This window comes from Poecilia reticulata, linkage group LG2 (assembly GCF_000633615.1).
Source record: "Poecilia reticulata strain Guanapo linkage group LG2, Guppy_female_1.0+MT, whole genome shotgun sequence".
Classification (NCBI taxonomy): domain Eukaryota; kingdom Metazoa; phylum Chordata; class Actinopteri; order Cyprinodontiformes; family Poeciliidae; genus Poecilia; species Poecilia reticulata.
The window spans coordinates 25,315,474-25,335,002 of NC_024332.1; the positions used below are offsets into that span (position 1 = coordinate 25,315,474).

The window sequence follows — 19,529 nt, forward strand, 5'->3', positions numbered from 1 at the left end:
GTTTTGTTAATTTCTCCATGAAAGTGCAGCAAATCCTTGTAATCAAGCACATGGGGAAAAAAAGATCATTAATAACTTTATTGACTCACCATAAGCCAGGAACCAACATTTTAACATAATTATTAAATAACGACATGATAAATAAATCAGATACACAAAATCTATCTGAATATTTATCTGAGGTCAGGCTTGTATTTTGTGGAAAAAGACAATTGCACAATAAAATTATTCAAAAGTAAAAAAAAAAAAAAAAGACTATTTCTGTAGAGTCTGAATAAATAAAGCATCCCAGCAATGATATTCCCTGATTTGAAAAACCGTAAAGTCTCTCCAAAATTCTCTAGATTCAGTTTAGACCTAAAATTAACACATAAATATATCAAATTGCACATCATCAGAATAAACTGAAAATAAATTACCACATGATGTAAAATCTCATTAACATTTTACATTTGTAAAATAAACAACACAAACTTTTAAGATAAACTTGTAAAAAAGAAAATCTCTTTCCAGAAAAAAAATATTAAAAAGAAAACTGCATTTAAATTAGTGTTTTGGTGGAACATCCATCTGTAAACTGGCTTAGTGTCAGAAGCCGCTATGTCCATCTTATCGCCCAGATGAGACGGTTTTTAATTAGACCAGAGACGAGGTCTTCCTGTTGGTCACTAAACCTGCTGATTGACAGCTGCTTCAAGAGAATTCAAACTTCATGTTGTCCTTAAAAGGAGTTTTGTTGATGATCTTGTTGCTGCTGAAGAGTCTAGAAACATAGCAAATCGGGGAACAGATGTGACTCTTTCAGACACAACAACATGGATTCAGATGCTCAGAGATCAGACAGGAATCCTCTRATKATAAACTTCTAAACTGATGGAGCTTTGCTGAGTGTCTGCTCACCTCACAGAACCAATGGAGGGATTGATGGAGACCAGGTGGAGTAACTCAGCAGTGGAGGCATCAGTGATCTGATTGTGACTCAGACTGGAACACAAACACAACACAGAACATTATGTTGGGTTCTACTGGGAACATGTTGAAATTAGGTGAGATCAATCCCAATATCCATGTATTAAAATAATGGAAATTCAGCTGCATTGACCACTGCAAAGCCGTACTAATTAAAGAACCATTTGAAATTTTAGAGAAGTTGTGAACATTCAATTAAGTGGTACAATAGTCTTAGTGTAAAGTTTGTAAATTTATGAGAAGTATTAAAAAKCCCAACGTTATTCAAACAACACCCCTGTGACTCTACATGAGTCACTAAAACATACTTGGATCAGTGTCCAGAGCTAGTTGTAATAGAGGGAAAGCAGCTGTTTAATGACTGCTTTGTRAAACTTCACTSACTGATGGTTACTCGATCTGGCTGAAGAAAGAGAATGGGACATAGGTAACCCTTAAGAATCAAAACGAGTCTTTTCCAAAAATCCAGCTAAATAGATTCAGAACAAATCCTGAATAAAAATCCTGGGGTAAARAGCTGGTTAGTTATTAACCTCTTAGAGAAGGAAGTTAGTTGGGTGGGGCTAACCACCACAAACAACAACAGATGGCGATCAATGTGCTAACAAGACACCTATACAGCAACAACTGGCACAACACGCACTAACAAGTCATTCATAAAACAATAGATGGGTAGGAAGTTAGTTGGGTGGAATCAAGTACCATGTAGAACAACAGATGGCAATCAATGTGCCAACAAGCCACCTATACAGCAATTGTTGGCGCCCAACGTGCCACTGATATAGGAATAGTTGGCACCCAAAGCAATAACGAGTCACCTATGCTTCATGCAGCAGCAAAAGGTGGCACCCAACTTGATAACAAAACGCTATACAGCAATAGGTGGCACAAAATGTGATTAGGGTCCAGACCTTGAGAGATAAGGGTCTCTGGACTTGGTGGTGAACAACAGAGATGTTTTTGCTGAGCACCAAACGTCAGTGACCACCTGTTATACAACGATGATCATTCTGAACCAGGGAGGCCAGTGACAGGTTCCAGATATCCTGCTGGACACAAGTCTGTCCTCATCGTAAAGACACCAACAGGGACAGCAACACGGCTGAAATGTTTGGCTGAAATATTACTGCATCAGGTGCTCCACTTTGACTGGATTAAAACCAAGGGAATGTTTGTGTTTGGCTCCCCCAGAAGGGACAGTCTGGGACACTTACTCCAGGTTGTGGACTTTGTGCAGATGTCTGATGAGTTGGAGCAGCAGTTGGTCTGTCAGCTGGCAGTGACTGAGGTCCAGCTCTGTTAGACCTTCAGAGTAGTCCAGCATCAGAACCAGAGCTCCACAGAGCCTCTGATCCAGTGGGTAGTGACTCAGGTCCAGTTCTCCTCCCAGAGCTCTGCACAGGGACATTGTCCGTCTCACTGTGTCCCTCTGATTGTTCACAGCAAGCAGAGACAGAAGCTGGACCAGGACCGTCTTACTGACTCTAAACAGGAAAAACAGACCAAAGAACATCAACATGAAGGTTAACAAACTTCTTTCTGCTTCAGGGTCCATCTTACTCACCTGAGACGGACTTTGTCCAGGASAGGAAACAGCAGGTCCAGCCCGCTGTCCTCCACCTCACAGTCTCTCAGGTCCAGCTGTGTGTCTCTGCTGCTGTGTCTCAGGACGGTGGAGACGGCCCTGCAGTCAGCAGCCGTCACACTCAGAGGCTCAGTCTGATCCTCCTCTGGTAGATTCACACAGGAGGAGCAGGACAGATCCAACCTGTGCTGCAGAGTCCACAGTAAGTCTGAYGCTGCCCCCTGCTGGCTGTCAGAGGAAGCGCAGCAGTGGATTAACCTCAGCAGGAGATTCCTGTCCACACTGGTGGGAACAGAGAAGAAAGAAAACCAACCAGTTAATGAACAGGAGGGAATGGTTCATYATGGGAAGGAGTCCTGAGGAGCAGGCTCTGATATCTGACCTGAGATCAGAAACTGTGTGCAGCAGAGAGAGGATGGACTGTATTCCCTCTGCTGGGATGGAGCTCCACAGCAGCTTCAGTTTAACTCCATCACTGTGTCTGAGGATGAACAGCAGAGCATCACAGTCCTCTGAGTCCAGCTCTGTGCAGTCCAGGTTGATCACATGATCCAGTGACCTCAGCAACCCGGGTATCATGTGACTGTAGTGAGTCCTGAAGATCTCCCTGATGGACGTCCTAACGAAGTTGGGACTGGGCCTGAAAGCAGACAGAGGATTCACCACAACACTTGTTACTTCCAGAAACCAGAAGCTGCTGAGGATCAGACCAACTATGTATTAACAGACAAAAACCTCCACCTTTGAATCACCATCCTGTGCAGAAAGGGCAGCAGCTGAGCAGCTCTATCCTCTAAGAATTGGTTCTTCTTCAGATCCACAGTGATKGACTGAGCTGTCGGCTGCTGCAGCAGGTAGTGAAGAAGCTCCCAGCTCAATGTGCAGGAGCTCAGGTCTCCACCAACCTTATTCAAGAGGGACAATGTCCTGTCTTGTTCTTGGACCTCATGGAGGAGAACCAGAAGCTGCTGGAGTTTCTCTTCACTCAGTCTGCAGAAATCACAGATTAAACTCTTACTGTGTTTCTGATCCGTTTACTTTCTGATAGAGATGATGAAGATGTTTACCTGAGAGTGAGAGGAGCATCATGAAGCAGCAGACTGAAGAGACTCTGAGCAGGGAGTCCGGACTCAGTCAGGTCCAACCGTCCCACTGTCCAGAACCTCAGCAGAGACGCCAAACTGCTGCCGACCTTCAACAAGACTCTCTGTGGCTGAGCTTTGGTGGACACCACAGAAAGCTCTTCTAGGACCACAAGACAGGCCACTCTGCCTCTTCTCACCCACTGTGACAGGAACAAGGCCAGACTGTTGGAGAGTCTGGATCAGAGAGAAGAACAGAGATGAAGGACATCAACATGAAGGGTCAACAGCAGATAAGTGGTGAGAAAGAGATATTGTTCTTCAGGTTCCTGCCTCAGACTGTGGAGCTGTGTTGTAGATCTGAAGAGGACAGCAGCTCCTCTGACGGACATCCGACTGTCTGTGAGGATCAGATCCACTTTAGATCCACACAGGGGGAGAACTTTTCCCACAGAGCCGCAGGTTTTATCATTCAACTCTCCTGTTAGAAAAAGTTTGAAGTTCAGAAGATGCAGGAGAGACACCATCTGCTGGATCTCCTCTCTGGATCTCATTGATAGAGACGAACAAACACTCTGGAAAAACCTTGGCATACACCTGAAACAGAGAAACAATGGAAAGATGAGAAAAACAAAACTTTGTGTTTTTCTAGGATAAATCCTGGAGTAATAGGCCAGAGCAGGCCAAGACATCATGTGAGAATGAGCAAAACTTTGAGTCACAAACAAAAACTTAGAATAGCAAGAAAATATTTCTGACAAGCGCAAATAAGTTTGTTTTGCAAAAAAAGTTAACTTCATGAGTCAAAAATGTGTGATTTAAAATTTTTTAAACGTTTTTTTAAGCAAAACTCAGTAGGCTTTTCTCAAGGTGGCATGCATTAACAATTCAATTTTTGCTTTTGTTTTGTTTCTTTTCTGCAGTTCCACGTTAAAGTTTGATGCAGCTCTGTTTTCCTGAATGGACCGTCTTCATCTCCACTGCAGCAAACAGGCAGCTCTTTTTTATAGATTACAATCACTAAAAGGTTGCATTGTGCCCGTGTATATATTTTAAATAGTGTAATTCTGTAAAGACAAAGTATGTCTGGTGGTCGAGCTCTGATTTACATATCTTGCTAAATTGCGGGTTTGAATATTGCAATACTTTCCTATAACAAAGTAGACCTGCAGAAAGAAATTACTAATAAAATATCTTACATGGGCATAGTGTTATGCTCTATATGGAGATGTTCATTAGCTTTGATTGTGTATCTCACATTTTTGTAATTTATCATTGTTTATTAAACTCTGAAAGCTGTGAGGCTTTGTTAATATTCTGTCCTAGAATRCGGTTAGATGTGCCCTTTTTTGTTGTTGAGCACCAGCCCCTTTAGTGGTCTCTGCACGGGCCTGCTCCCCAGCTTATTTCAGAGCTATATACTTCAAACCTGAACACTAGGAAATTGAAGAAAAAATTGGTCTGCGCATATCTAGAGTCTAGTGCTCCTTTCATAAAATTTGGTTAATTTTATAAAGCAACTGAAATATGACGATGTGATATGAAACATTGTAATGAAGTTGGTATTAGGCTCCAACACATACTTGAAAAATTGAAGTATGGTGACTGTACCTGAGCTGTGAGATAAAAGGCAGAAGTTTTAGGAAACTCCTCACTTCACTCTCTTCATGTGAGCAGTCTGTCAGCATTACTGGTTGGAGTTTCATCACTTCCAGGAGGATGGAGGTCTTTCTCTCTGAGAGCTTTATGGTCCAGACTTCAGGAACTGACTGGAAAACTGACTGTAATGATGGAAGGAGACTCAGACCTGATTTAGTCTCTCTGTCCTTCATCTGGCAGTACAGATCCAGCAGGAAGTCACTCTGGGATTTTCTGTATCCATATTCAAAATTAGTCAGGCATCTGTCATCAAAAGGGAATGTTTTCCATCTGCAGACTGATGCCAACATCTCCAGCATCTTTTCTCCTGTCTGCTGTTCTCTCTCTGCTGCTGCACAGAACAGATTCACTAAGAACCTGGTTTGTTCATGAAGATCTGAGCTTCGACGATCAAAGCTATAACAAAAAAGGAGACAATTAATGATGGTTTGATCTTAGCTGCATAAATTCAACCTTAGTTGTTGCTAGGCATGTGGGTGCCTTAGGAACATATGATATGTAGTTGACTTCATGTAGGAAGAACTTACTTTATTAACCTTTTATAATCTGGTTGCAAAGGAGAAGTTAAACACACTACCAATTAAATCAGAATGGAGTGTATTTATGTATATGTGGATAAAGATGTATGTAAATATTACATATGGCACCATTAACTTTCACAAAATATTCAAATGCCATTCATTTTCATAACTTAGATAAAATATAATGACTGTACCTGAGCTGTGAGATAAAAGGCAGGCACTGCAGGAAACTCCTCACATCACTCTCTTCATGTGAGCAGTCTGTCAACTCCACTGGTTTCTTCTCTGATTGGAGTTTCATCACTTCCAGGAGGATGGAGGTCTTTCTCTCTGAGAGCTTTATGGTCCAGACTAAATGAGCTGCTGACTGGAAAACTGACTGTAATGATGGAAGGAGACTCGGACCTGATTTAATCTCTCTGTCCTTCATCTGGGAGTACAGATCCAGCAGGAAGTCACTCTGATATTTACTACTATAGCATAAAGGGAAATCCTCATATCTACAGACTGATGCTAACATCTCCAGCATCTTCTCTCCTGTCTGCTGTTCTCTCTCTGCTGCTGCACAGAACAGATTCACCAAGAAGCTGGTTCCTTCATGAAGATCTAAGTTCAGATGATCAAACCTGGAAAAATAAGAAAACATTTAATCTTGATCTGTCCTCAGCTGCAAAAATACAACCAGACACTATTGTTTGGCTAACTTCTAAATTTATGTTGTTTATGTGATGAAATAAAAAAAACTCCTAACTCATATTTCTATTCAGTCCTGGTGTCAATGTTTCACATGTTTATCTCAAACCATCAAATTTTCGATCTTTTTTGGCACAGAAATGTGTTGTGTTGAGAACAATGTTTTCTTCTGAAATTAATTTATCAAGTAATTAAGATATGACTGCATGTGAATAAAGTCTGAAAGCTTGAATTTTATACCAAACAAATATTAGTTTGATATAAAATATTGCCATGGATATGCTGTTTATGAAGGTTAAAGTGTTGTTGTCAGAACTATAATTAAATCTTTGTGAAATATGGCTGTACCTGAGCTGTGAGATAAAAGGCAGACACTGCAGGAAACTCCTCACTTCACTCTCTTCATGTGAGCAGTCTGTCAGATTCACTTGTTTCTTCTCCAATTGGAGTTTCATCACTTCCAGGAGGACGGAGGTCTTTCTCTTACAAAGGTTTATGGTCCAGATTTCAGGAGCTGACTGGAAAACTGACTGTAATGATGGAAGGAGACTCAGACCTGATTTAGTCTCACACTCCTTCACATAGGAAAAGAGATCCAACAGAAAGTCAAGGCGATCTTTGATGGCATCACCATCATTATCTGTTTTTTCATTTTGAAAACTAAATCTTTCAAATTTGCAGACAGCTGCCAACATGTCCAATATTTTCTCTCCTGTCTGCTGTTCCCTCTCTGCTGCTGCACAGAACAGATTAACCAAGAACCCAGTTTGTTCATCAGGATCACAGCTGTGACCCTCACCATCATCCAAACTGGAACAACAAGGAGGAAACATTTAGCAAAGATTTGATCTGAGCTGCATAAAAACAACCACACTACTGATAGAATCTATCTTTTACACATCTGACAGAATGTGATGAAATTAAAAGATAAAAACGTGTTTGATAAGAGCAGATGAACATTGTTTTTAGGCATATACAAGATAACAGTACAAATACGACTCATTAAAACAGAGTGAAATAATATAACTGTACCYGAGCTGTGAGATAAAAGGCAGACACTGCAGGAAACTCCTCACTTCACTCTCGTCATGTGAGCAGTCTGTCAGCTTCACTGGTTTCTTCTCTAATTGGAGTTTCATCACTTCCACGAAGTCGGAGGTCTTTCTTTTTGAGAGGTTTATAAACCAGGCTTTGGGAGCTGACTGGAAAATTGACATTAATGATGGAAGGAGACTCAGTCCTGCTTTAAACTCTCTGTCCTTCATCTGGGAGTACAGATCCAACAGGAAGTCACTTCTATCTTCATCGTCAGCGTGAATGTCATCAAAAGGGAATGTTTTATATCTGCAGACTGATGCAAAACATTCRAGCATCTTCTCTCCTGTCTGCTGTTCTCTCTCTGCTGCTGCACAGAACAGATCCACTAAGAACCTGGATTGTTTATCAGGATCATAACTGGAATCATCCCAGTCATCCAAATTGAAGCTAAAAAAAAAWAAAGAAACATTTATGATTTTATCAATTTATGAGAAAACAAACTCCACACTCTTTTGATTGACTCCATCTTGTATGTGATGGGGTTTGAATGCTAGCTGCGTTTTCGGTACTTTTACGCAGACTTTTATCTAGAGGTGATTGCTTCAAGTTGAAGAGAGTGATGTTGAGGAAAGTTATACAAGCTGTTGTAGTGAACCCATGTTGGAATACTTTAAATGGAGTCAATGTTTATCTTATGTAATTATTAATAATCCTGACTAATAATTTGTTATTAATTACATTAAGAAAGTTAAAATGTCTTCAGTTGAATTGGGCCACTATCCATAAACTGGAACCATAATTCAGAACCACTGGCAGAAAAAAACTTTTCACACAAACCACAATAATCACTGACAGTCTTATTTCAAATTACGTCAGGGAATTTATTAACAAAAAAGCCCAACTTTGCAGCTGAATTATTGAAATAACTTCTTTCTCCAACTACAAACAAGCAATCTAGCTACTAATGGAAAACTCTGGCCTGTATCTTGACTTGAAGATCCCACATACTGCAGGCTTCACACTCACGGTTGAGATTTCACAGTCGAGCGTTCAGATTGATTACATTCCTCGTGACAAATGCCTTAATTTTCACAGTCTAAATGGATACTTGCAAGTTTTATGAGCCAGATGGGTCTGCAGTCCCATTTCTTCTCCACCAGGGCACTGTGGCCTTTATACTACATATATTGGCCTCAAAGTAATTAGTGTTGACCCCCAGAAAAATAAAATATTCCTTTAAAAAAAAGATAAATCATCATAACTCTTTAAAATAATAAATAGACTACAGCCAGTACTGGGTGTGTTCCTCTAACCATACTAGGGGTACCAATAATGGGCTTGTCATTAAAAGCTATTTTATGCTTTAAAAAATTAGAGATCGAAAAGTTCAAGTTAAAAGAACATGGAGTAAAATGGCTGTACCTGAGCTGTGAGATAAAAGGCAGACACTGCAGGAAACTCCACACTTCACTCTCTTCATGTGAGCAGTCTGTCAGCTTCACTCGTTTCTTCTCTGCTTGGAGTTTCATCACTTCCATAAAGTCAGAGGTCTTTTTTTGTGAGAGCTTTGTGGTCCAGAGTTCAGGAGCTGACTGGAAAACTGACTGTAATGATGGAACAAGACTCCGACCTGTTTTAGTCTCCCTGTCCTTCACCTGCATGTACAGATCCAGCAGGAAGTCAACCGGATATTTATCACCAGCTTTAAAAGGGAATGTTTTATGTCTGCAGAGTGGTGCCAACATGTCAACCATCTTCTCTCCTGTCTGCTGTTCTCTCTCTGCTGCTTCACAGAACAGATTCACCAGGAACCTCCTTTGTTCATGAAGATCTGAGCTCCCAGATGCAATCCTGTAACAAGAAGGAAACAATTAGTGATGATTTGATCTGAGCTGTGCCACATTGTTGTCTGTTTTGTCTTATTTCAAGTGTATTAAGACATATGTAATACAAACTAGACCAAAATACTTGGCAAGATATTTTGTTTTTACAGTAAACCAATATTAACTCCATATTTCTTTGTTGTGATTATGCTTCTGTGAGATGCTTCATTTATCTTTTTGACATATTGGGTTGTTTAGTTTATCTCTGGTCTTTCAAAAAAGTTTTGTCTTCTTCTGTTGTATTGGAAGTTGCTAAATCTTGCTGACATGGATAATTTGATCCAGCAGTTGACTTACCTGGGTCCCTGTATCCTGCTTGACTTGAGCTTCAGCACTTTGAAGAGTATGACGGTGGCTCTCTGCAATGGGAGGACACTCAAGCCTGTTTTAAGCTCATAAGAGAACAACTCCAGCAGGAATTCAGACCATTTCTGTTTAAGAGGTGCTTCTTTATAGATGTATATTGATGCCAACATATCCAGCGTCTTCATTTCCTTTTGTTTATCTTTTTCTGCTGCTGTGCAGAACAAACTCCGGAGAAACCGGATTTCTTCAGAAGCTTCCGATACCCAAGGCTCAAAGCTAAACAATTCACACAAAAWAAATTTAATGGTTAAACTAATTATATTAAAATGAACAATTACTGAAAATAAGACAGATTATATAAAGACGTTTAAAAACTTAAGGGTTGTACCTGAGCTGTGAGAAAAAAGGCAGACACTCTAGGAAACTCTTCACTTCTCCCTCTTCATGTGAGCAGGCTTTCAAAACCACTTGTTTCTTCTCTGATTGGATTATCAGTTCCCGCAGCATTAAGGTATTTCTCTCTGAGAGGTCAGTTATCCAGACATTAGCAACAGACTGGAAAACAGACTTTAACAAAGGAAACAGACTCAAGCCTGTTTTCGTCTCACAGTCCATCGCCTGACCGTACAAACTCAACAGGAAAGCCTTCTGGGCTTGCTCGTTCATATCCATGTCGCTCACAGGTATTATTTTAAACGTGCAGACTGATGCCAACAGCTCCAGCATCTTCTCTCCTGTCTGCTGTTCTCTCTCTGCTGCTGCACAGTACAGAGTCACCAAGAAACTGGTTTGCTCATGAAGTTTTGAGCTCTCAGGAACAAATCTAGAGGAAGAAGAAGAAATACATTTACCACCAACTTTAATATTTAACCGTCATAAAATACAGTCTAATTATTAAAAACTATCCTGTTCAGATAGAAATTGAAATACAGTTGATGTACCTGAACTTGGATATATAAGGCAAACACATTAGGAGGTTCCTCACTTCACGTTCTTCATATGACCAGCCTGTCACCTTCACTTGTTTCTTCTCTGTTTGGACTTTCAACACTTCCAGGAGGATGGAGGTCTTTATCTTTGAAAGGTCTAAAGTCCAGATTTCAGGAGCTGACTGGAAAACTGACTGTATTGATGGAAGGAGACTTAAGCCCGTTTCAGTCTCACAATCCTTCATCTGGGAGTACAGATCCAGCAGGAAATTACGTCTACATGTTTCATCGACGAATCTGTTATTGAATGGAAAATGCTCGTATCTGCAGACTGATCCTAACAGCTCCAGTATTTTCTCTCCTGTCTGCTTGTCTCTCTCTGCTGCAGCACAGAAAAGCCTGGTTAAGAATCTTTTTTGCTCAACAGAGCTTGACCAAAGAGGAACCACACTGCAACAACAAAAAGAAAAAATATATTATTTATACACACATCTATCTCTGGAAGACATAACGCCACACAACTGTATCTCAAAACCAGTAATTAATCATAATCATCATAAAATCTRTAATCTTAAATTTCTTTTACCATTAGCAAATCAATCCCTATTGCCTTTTTTAATTTTAGCACATTTGCTTCACTTTGAGGTAGTACAATTAGTAGAAAAATAGTAGAAAAAGTAAAAATAAATAAATAAATAAATATTATAGTGACATTTTTGCCCATAACTCATTGGTATTATTGAAACTGTCTTAAAATGTGATATTATATACTATATAAGATCAGTAATATAGGACTCATTTACCTGAGTTGTGAGATATAAGGCAGACACTGTAGGAAACTCCTTAATTCAGCCTCTTCATGTGACCAGCCAGTCAGATTAACTTGTTTCTTCCCTGACTGAAGTTTTAGAACGTCCAGTAGCATGGAGGCCTTCGTCTTTGAGAGGTAAACAAACCATATTGCAGGATCTGCTGACTGGAGGACTGACAGGAATGATGAAAAAGTCAGGTCTGTTTCAGTCTTAGAGGAGTACAGGTCCAGCAGGAAATCACACCATTTCCACTGGAGCGGAGTTCCTTTATATGTGCAAACTGATAACAGATCCAGCATATTTACTCCTGTCTGCTCTTTCATTTCTGCCGCAGCACAGATCAACATTTCCAAGAACCAGATGTTCTCTGATGATTCAGCCAGTCCAGTCACAAAACTGATAAAAGACAAAACGAAAGTTAAGAAAAAAACTGCAAACCAAAAGAGAAAGTGTTAAAGATTCAAATGGGAAAGTACCTGAGCTTTGAGAGATAAGGCAGACACTGAAGCAAGTTTCTCATTTCATTCTCATCATGTGACCATCCTGTCAGCTGCACGTTCTTTTTCTCTGTTTGGAGTTTGAGCATTTCCAGGAGGGTGGAGGCCTTTCTCTCCGAGAGGTCTATGAGCCAGTCTGCAGGAGTTGATTGGAAAACTGGTCGCAGGGTTGGAAAGTCAGTGGAAAGCCCTTTGCTACTTGCATGTTGATGTAAATCAACAAGAGTATTCACCAAGTCAGTTTTAATCTGACAAATTGTCACGAGCTCAGGCATTACAGTATGAAACTTTTGTTTGCTATGCAGTGCTGTTGTGAAGCATAAATCCAGGAACATGTTCTTCTGATCCTTTTCCATTGTGTTGTTGCATTCTTCCTGGTTCATTGAACCTACAGATCTGTAGGTCATCCTGAAGGTTCATAAATTAAACATCTTGATTTAGTTCAGTGTATCCCAATCTGAACTCATGCACATACAGGACTGCAGATATGAATTGGCTCATGCTATAATCTGGTAAAGAGCATTAAATGGTGACATTTATGTTTGAGCTGCAAAAACAATGTACATTGTGAGAACTACATGGGACTTTTGGTTTCTCAAGTCACCACAGTCCTTCAAAAAGCTATTGGTCGTCCAGTAAATCCTAGGTATTCACAGGGTGTTAGGGRCCACAACCATCCATACACAGATTAAAAACAAAGCTATACAAAGTGCAGAGTTACGCAGTGAAACACTCGAACAGGTCTACGCAGCATGTCTCCACAAAACATATGGGCGGTCCAAGCAATCAATGCAAAGAAAAAATAATGGTGCTCCTACATTTTCTGATTTGAAAATGTTAGCCAATAAGGATTCATGTTGGATCGTGATTAGGGATTTTAGCTTTCCAACTTGCATTTCATTTCAGTCTAACGTTCAATGAGATACCTCTAAAAGGGTGACTATAATTCAGCCTGTATACTCATGAGCCAAGCATGTTTGACGTGTACAGTGGTACAGTGTTCTCTGAAAATGATCCCTCAGACAGGGATCATATAAATGTCAATACAGGTGAACCTGCTCTGCAGGAGCACCTTCCAAATCATTCAGTTTGAGAGAAAGATGGTGCTCACAACAAAAAGTTAGAGGTGCACTACCAGGCACTGTGACACTCCACAACACCAACATGCAGTGGGCTATGGCGCCCAGTTCAATGCATCAACTATAAACTTTGCTTAACCCATCCTTGGTATCATGGTTACTGGTGGATAAAAACCTATTTAAAATACAGGTAAGATGCAAGTAAATTCCGGTGGCCAGTAGACTTATTTCGTACAGAAAACCTTGAGCTTGTCAGATGTACTAGACGAGTGGCATCACAGTGAAGAGTCTACTTATCCTACAGTGATAATGAAGCTTGTTTGAAGCGTTCTGAAAATGGTCTGTATTTTCTTTTTCCAAATGAAACAACACGCCAGATGAATTAAGAAACAATGTCCATCAAACCTCCACAATTAGACTTTTTCACATTCAATTAAATTTTGACTTTTTTTTTTTTTTTTTTTTTTTTACACAAACTCCTAGGACAACTAAGTATTGTTAAACTAGACCTGCTTCTGGCAAAAACAGCTAAAACAAATACAATTTAATGCATAAAGCAATCTCTGTGTGCTGCTATTAATATGGGACAGGAAGTAAACAAATGTAGACATACATCCAGGTCTCGATTGTATTGTAGCAACATCACAGCAGCTGTCTTATTTCCGGTATCTAACTAAATCTGCCTGAACTGAGGCATACATGCTTTGAACTGGAATTATGGCTCACATGTTAAACCACCATTCATCAAAAATTTGAAATATAAAATCAACATATACATAACATTTCTAAATATGTTTTAGAAAAAAGCAAATGAACTGACCTGAGAGAGCTGATGCAGGGCAAAGTCTCTAAAAGAGAGTCGCGCAAAATCGGGCAGAGTGGATCTTTTCTATCCCCGTAGAGGCAAACATTCACCTTTGTTGCAATCGTCTGCAAAATTTTCACAGCTCTGTCAAACAGCTTTTTTTTACCCACAACTGGGAGGTATAGCAGGTTCCCACTGAGACCCAGTAAGGTTTGGTAATCCATCTGTTCTTCACTGAGAAGAAAAACCTTCCACAGCTGCTGTCTGAGGGTATCGTACCTGTAAGGCAAATGCATGATAATGTTTATTTAGAGTGCTCAGTCATAAAGTACGCTACTAAGTATTACAAAGTACATCCATTCATACCATTCAACGTTTTTAAGACATCCAAACAGATGTCTCATTCCTTGCGCAGTGACTGTCACATCCTGAAGGTTCAGACTTATTTTTCTGTCCTTTGACTGAGTGACCACATAGGCCACAGCACAACAGGAATAAGAGTCCAGATTCGCTCTGCTGAGGTCAAGATGATAGTCCAGTTTGTCCAAAAAGGAAATGCAGACTTCAGAGCTCTGCGACTCAAACAAACACTGATATACAAACAGTGTGTCCACATGAAGCTCACTGATATTAGCGACAGCCTGATGAAAAAATATGTCAATTATCTCTTTGAAAAACCATCCAGATATTTCCTGGAGCTCTTCAGCTGGAATCAGACAGCTCATCMAACGTGGATTCTTCTCATTCAACAAACGGCACATGAACGGGATAAGATGCTTCATGTGTTTCTTCTCCTCGGTGAGGCACTGCTGGAAAACCTTCCTGATTTTATCAGGATTCTTCAAAAGCCACAGAGCTGCAAAAAAGTCTTGCATCAAGTAATGGAGAAAAGCGTAGAGGGTTGTGGTTTCAGTAGGAGTAACTTTGACATCAAGTGTTGTCAGGAAGGAAAGGACACAGCCATCTTCACAGGAAAGTTCTTCCAGGTTCACAGTTTTTCTTTCAGTTGCATTAAAAGCAGCTTCAGCCAAAGACAGGATTCCATTTCTCTTGGTTTTGATGAACTGATTGAGATTCCTGATTCTGGTTTTGTTGCTGTTGATCTGGAGGCCAAACCGAACAATATTAATGTATATTTCAGTCACAGTTCTGGGCTGCAGAGAGTCTTTTGATGGAAAGCTGGCAGCCACCATCAGTGCGTACATTGGAACATGACAAAGAGTCAACAGCTCCATATTTCTAAGAACCTTTCTGTGATTTTCACCCAGAATTGAAAACAAATATGTCTTTATCGTTTCCTCACTGAAGCCTTTCACCTCCACTCTGAGCCAGTCTTCAGGACAAAGGTCCTTCCCATTATCTGGTCTACAGGTAATGATGATTTTAGCATCAGGTAAGAAATCTTTCTCTACAAGATTATTCACAATTGATGAAGAGAAATCTGTGACTCCATCTAAAATGATAGTAACATTATCAGAGTTGCACTTTATGTCCTGTAAGACTTCATCTTTGCCCTTATCTGGTTCACTGCATGCAGTGAAAAGTAGATCCTCCAAACTCATGGTTGGTGGGATGTTGGTTAATTTCCTCATGTCAACATAAAACATGTAATCCAGCTCCTTGTTGTCTCTTTCTGACCACAGTCTCAATATTTCATGACTCAGAGCCGTCTTTCCAATACCAGGTTTCCCAACCAGAAGGATGTTTTTATCTGTTTTCAGCAGGTCACTGGGGGAGATTTCAGGTTTGCGCTTTGGACTGCAAGTCCTTAACTTTTTAGGACGGCACATCTCTCTTTTAAATCTCTTTATTTTTGTTGGAAAATTCTTCCCTTGAATATCCAATATCAGTGAAGCGTACAACAGTTCAGGTTTCTTGTTTTCTGCAAAAAGATTTTCACTTCTCTTCCAAAAGTCCTTTGATACTTTTTCTGCTTTTGATTTCAACTTTGCTTGATATCTGTAGCATGGCCTTGATTCTGAGATTAAAAAATAAAAAGAAGAAACATTCATTTTGTAGATGGTAGCATTTATATCACAAATGACACTAAGGAATCAGTACAAAGATAAAATATGAAAAGCGTAAAATAATAATTACCCTGTGTGTAGTTGTGATCAATTTCTGGATCTTCTGTGAAGGAAAAGCAGCTGATCCAGTGGTGCAGGTCAAACTTTGTAGCCTCAGTTGAAGCTTCAAGACTGTTCTTAAAGAGAGAATCTGGTCTCTCTAAAGTTCTCCTTCTTGTCTGGTCAATAATCCTTAGAAACCTGTAGCAGGCTGCTTCACCTTTTCTAGTGACCGAGTCCAGTATTGCTCTGGTTCTATTATAGTCATCTTTCTCTGCCTTTATCGTATTGACCTCTTCATCAGTGAAAACTTCTTGCTGATGCAAGTTTTCAAGAATCACTGACAGATTCCTCAGTTCTCCAACTAGGTGAACTCTGGCATTGGCGATATAATCTTTCGCAGACTGTTTTGAACAAGCCATGACACTTGACCTCTCTTCTGCACATAAACCAGACGTAGAACGTAGAAACATTTATGTACGTTGGGTACGTAATTTAGAACTTACTCAATGTAATTTGTACATTAGGAAATGTAGAACTTACCTTTAAGGTCTACATTAAGGGTAAGCTGCCCATAAGGTCTCAAATGATGATGAACTATCAATGGTTCATTACCTTCCAACACTGAGAAAACAAGAAAATTAACAACTAAATACAAAGCATCCAGTAAGATCAGCATTTACTGGTAGAATTTATTTTTGCATGTTTTATAACAAATCTTAAACATCACCTGTTCTGACCGTCAACAAATGATATTCGTTGGTGAAAACAGGCCTGGACTACACGGTGTAATAAAGGAGTGATTTTTCTCATTTTCTCTGGACCTAGAGACAAAAGGATTGAATCTCAATGAAACATCGTGGAGGTTCTCACATATGCWACATTATAAACCACAATAGAAAAAGAAATTAGTCAATGTTCTCAATGAGCACAGGTAGGCCTGTCATGATAACAAATTTTGCTGGACGATTAATTGCCTAAAAAATTATTGCAATAAACAATAATATTGTTTCAAGACCTTTTGACACTGATTTAATGGAAATGACTAATAATACACGCTATTTCCTGATACGTGTTCTTTTGAAAATAAGGTGCAACACTGGAACTGATAAACTAAATAAAACAACCAAAAACAAAAATAAAATGGATTCTCTGACTCCATTAACAAAATACGTACTTGAATAAAAACTAAACATAAAGTCAAAGTGAAAATAAATACAGAATTCAACCAAAGGAGTGCAGATTATGAAGTCTGTATACTATATTGCCCTTCAGTAATCACTAGATTTAAATAGAGAAAACGGGCACATCCGATTACCTAATGCATTACCTAATGCAATAGTTCACACTACACCATTTTTGCCCCTATTTTTCCCTTATGACAATCTTAGATCGTTGGCCGATCCAAGATTGTCGCTTGTGGTTTCGTAACCGATCATCCTGTAGTGTGTGGTGGGTTACGGTAGATCATCGTGGCCGCTCCGATCTATATCAGGGGTTTCCCCGACTGGGAGCTTAAAGCTGAATGTGACAGGTAGCCAATCAGAAAGCATGGATTCTCCTCCGTGCTTTCTGAGGGGAAATTACGGAGGGGAATCCCAAACAGCTGAAACGGCGCAACAAGTTCAGCGGACATCGGAGATATGTGGAAACAACATTAATATTTATTCAACATTTCGTGCAAATAATATAGAAATGACAAGGGGAGGAGTTGGAGCCAAATTACTACCAAACCTGTAAGTTTTCAACTGTTGTTTGTTAACGTGACATAAATAGGTTATAATGATTTTCATTCASTCAGGACTTTACGCTGACTTTAGCCACATCCATCACATGTAGATTCTAGTAAAGCATTGATTAATGCCTGATTTTAAAATTAGTTAACTGGACTTTTAGTCATTATTTTGTGCCCATGTGGCTGGACACCACACGGCACGACGAACCGAACCGTTATACCTAGGATTTCTGTCGGCTAAGGGGTCTCTCAGGGTTTGAAAATGGGCCGACAACTCGTGTAATGTGCGCTGGACATTAGACTAAGGAAATGGGGAAGGGAGAGTCAGTGGAGAGCACCGGAGCTGAACCTTTTTTCATTCAGTGTCATCAACAGAAAGAAAAAGGCCGGAAGAGACGATAAAGACGATAATKAAAATGAGATCGATAGGTTTAATTTATCGTCCGATTAATTGATTTATCGTTTATTGCGACAGGCCTAAGCACAGGACTGTTGGGTGTTTCAGTGAGCCAGAGAAGCAACGTCAGAGGTGTGGCCATTTTTTTACTGTGTCTAAAGGGTAGAAAAATTTACATGATTTCTGTATGTATCAGTTAATATCGACTTTAACTTCTAATGTAATAGCAAATATTAAATTTCTCCAAATTTGTATCTCTAGTTTAAATAGACCGAAGTATTAAAATTGTCTGACAGACGAGGTATAACTGTAAACACAAACCACTGCTACTAATGTGAATTTTTGATACCTGTTTAACCCTTTCAATAAGCTGGCACAACTTGTACAGGTTGCCAATACATCATGGGGCAACAGAGATACAGAAATACACCTAAGGACAACTGTGGTCACCATGCAACATGAGGGCCAGAGTTCCCAAAGAGTAAACACTCGGGGGAAAAAACATGCAAATTTAAAAATAAACCCTTTTGGAGGAAGGCAACAGTCCTTTCTACTTACCTTGAGTATTTTCTTTCTCCCATGAACGAAACTCATCAGGTGTTTATATGTTACATTTAACAAAAATTAAGTTATTATAATAAAGTTAGTCTACTGTTGGACTGAAATTACATCTATGAAGTTTATTGTCGTTTTCATTGGATCAACCAAACTATTCGCATAAACCCGTGAAGTTATTCAAATTGTAACATTTGCTAAAGCTACTTGGTTAGCAACATCACAGTATAGCTAGGTAAGCTAACATCAAGCAAACTTTAAACTCCTGAAAATACTCCATGTTTAAAGATCTCTGTTTGCCTTTCACAGAAGATGAAACGACTCCCGTTAAAATCACAATAAACACCTTTTTCTACCTTTACACTGAAGTTCTGCAGTTATCATTAAAGTTAGTTAACATGCGAATCTGGTGTTTTGAAAAGGACGTAGAAAGTCGACCGGAAATAGAAAAACCTCACCTGAGCCTCCTTCAAGACGCACAGAAATGAATGAGTCTTTTCAGCAAAGCGTTTCTTTTGGGCTTAAACAACACACACATTAAAGATATTTATCCAATTTGACAGAGCTAAATAAAAAAAAAACAACAACACCTTCCATCGTGTCCTATTAGACCGAAAAATACTCGTCTATTTTCAATAAAATGTGAAAACAAGTACATCTAAATAGTTCCTGCCTCGGCTTTAATCTAAACGATTCAGTGAAAACAGGGGAAATTATAACCTGTGGATACGGTTTAGCCTTACCAGTGTGACCTCTTTCTTTTCTCTTTATGTGTTTCGTTCTGAGAACATTGTATTGCGCTTTTACTTTCACTTTGAAGGAGACAAAACTCTTAAAATCCACTAGATGACACTATTGGACCAAAAACATACCAAACCATTCGCCACGTTTACCATCAATCAATATCAGGTGCGTGAC

The 19,529-nt window shown here is 39.5% G+C and overlaps 1 protein-coding gene across 7 annotated transcripts; it reads right to left on the bottom strand.

Annotated features, from left to right (window-relative positions):
• Positions 1-482: 482 nt before the first annotated feature.
• On the bottom strand, positions 483-19,417 carry LOC103457268 (uncharacterized). 7 transcript variants are annotated; one of them, XM_008397304.2, is made up of 24 exons: positions 19,355-19,417; positions 16,655-16,748; positions 16,468-16,548; positions 15,956-16,360; positions 14,225-15,836; positions 13,874-14,137; positions 11,954-12,382; positions 11,469-11,873; positions 10,678-11,115; positions 10,125-10,559; positions 9,728-10,012; positions 8,970-9,398; positions 7,542-7,994; positions 6,858-7,319; positions 6,011-6,442; positions 5,248-5,691; positions 3,970-4,233; positions 3,622-3,873; positions 3,296-3,544; positions 2,937-3,194; positions 2,534-2,836; positions 2,184-2,453; positions 901-984; positions 483-763 (listed from the first exon to the last, which is right to left on the bottom strand). In XM_008397304.2, the coding sequence occupies exons 4-24, from the start codon at positions 16,344-16,346 to the stop codon at positions 694-696; spliced, it is 8,229 nt and encodes a 2,742-aa protein (XP_008395526.1). In that variant the 5' UTR covers positions 16,347-16,360; positions 16,468-16,548; positions 16,655-16,748; positions 19,355-19,417; the 3' UTR covers positions 483-693. The 7 variants fall into 7 exon arrangements, with proteins under 7 accessions (XP_008395526.1, XP_008395507.1, XP_017164998.1 ...); XM_008397285.2 differs by having other exon boundaries at positions 15,956-16,363; XM_017309509.1 differs by lacking the exon at positions 19,355-19,417 and adding an exon at positions 19,070-19,304 and having other exon boundaries at positions 15,956-16,363.
• Positions 19,418-19,529: the final 112 nt, after the last annotated feature.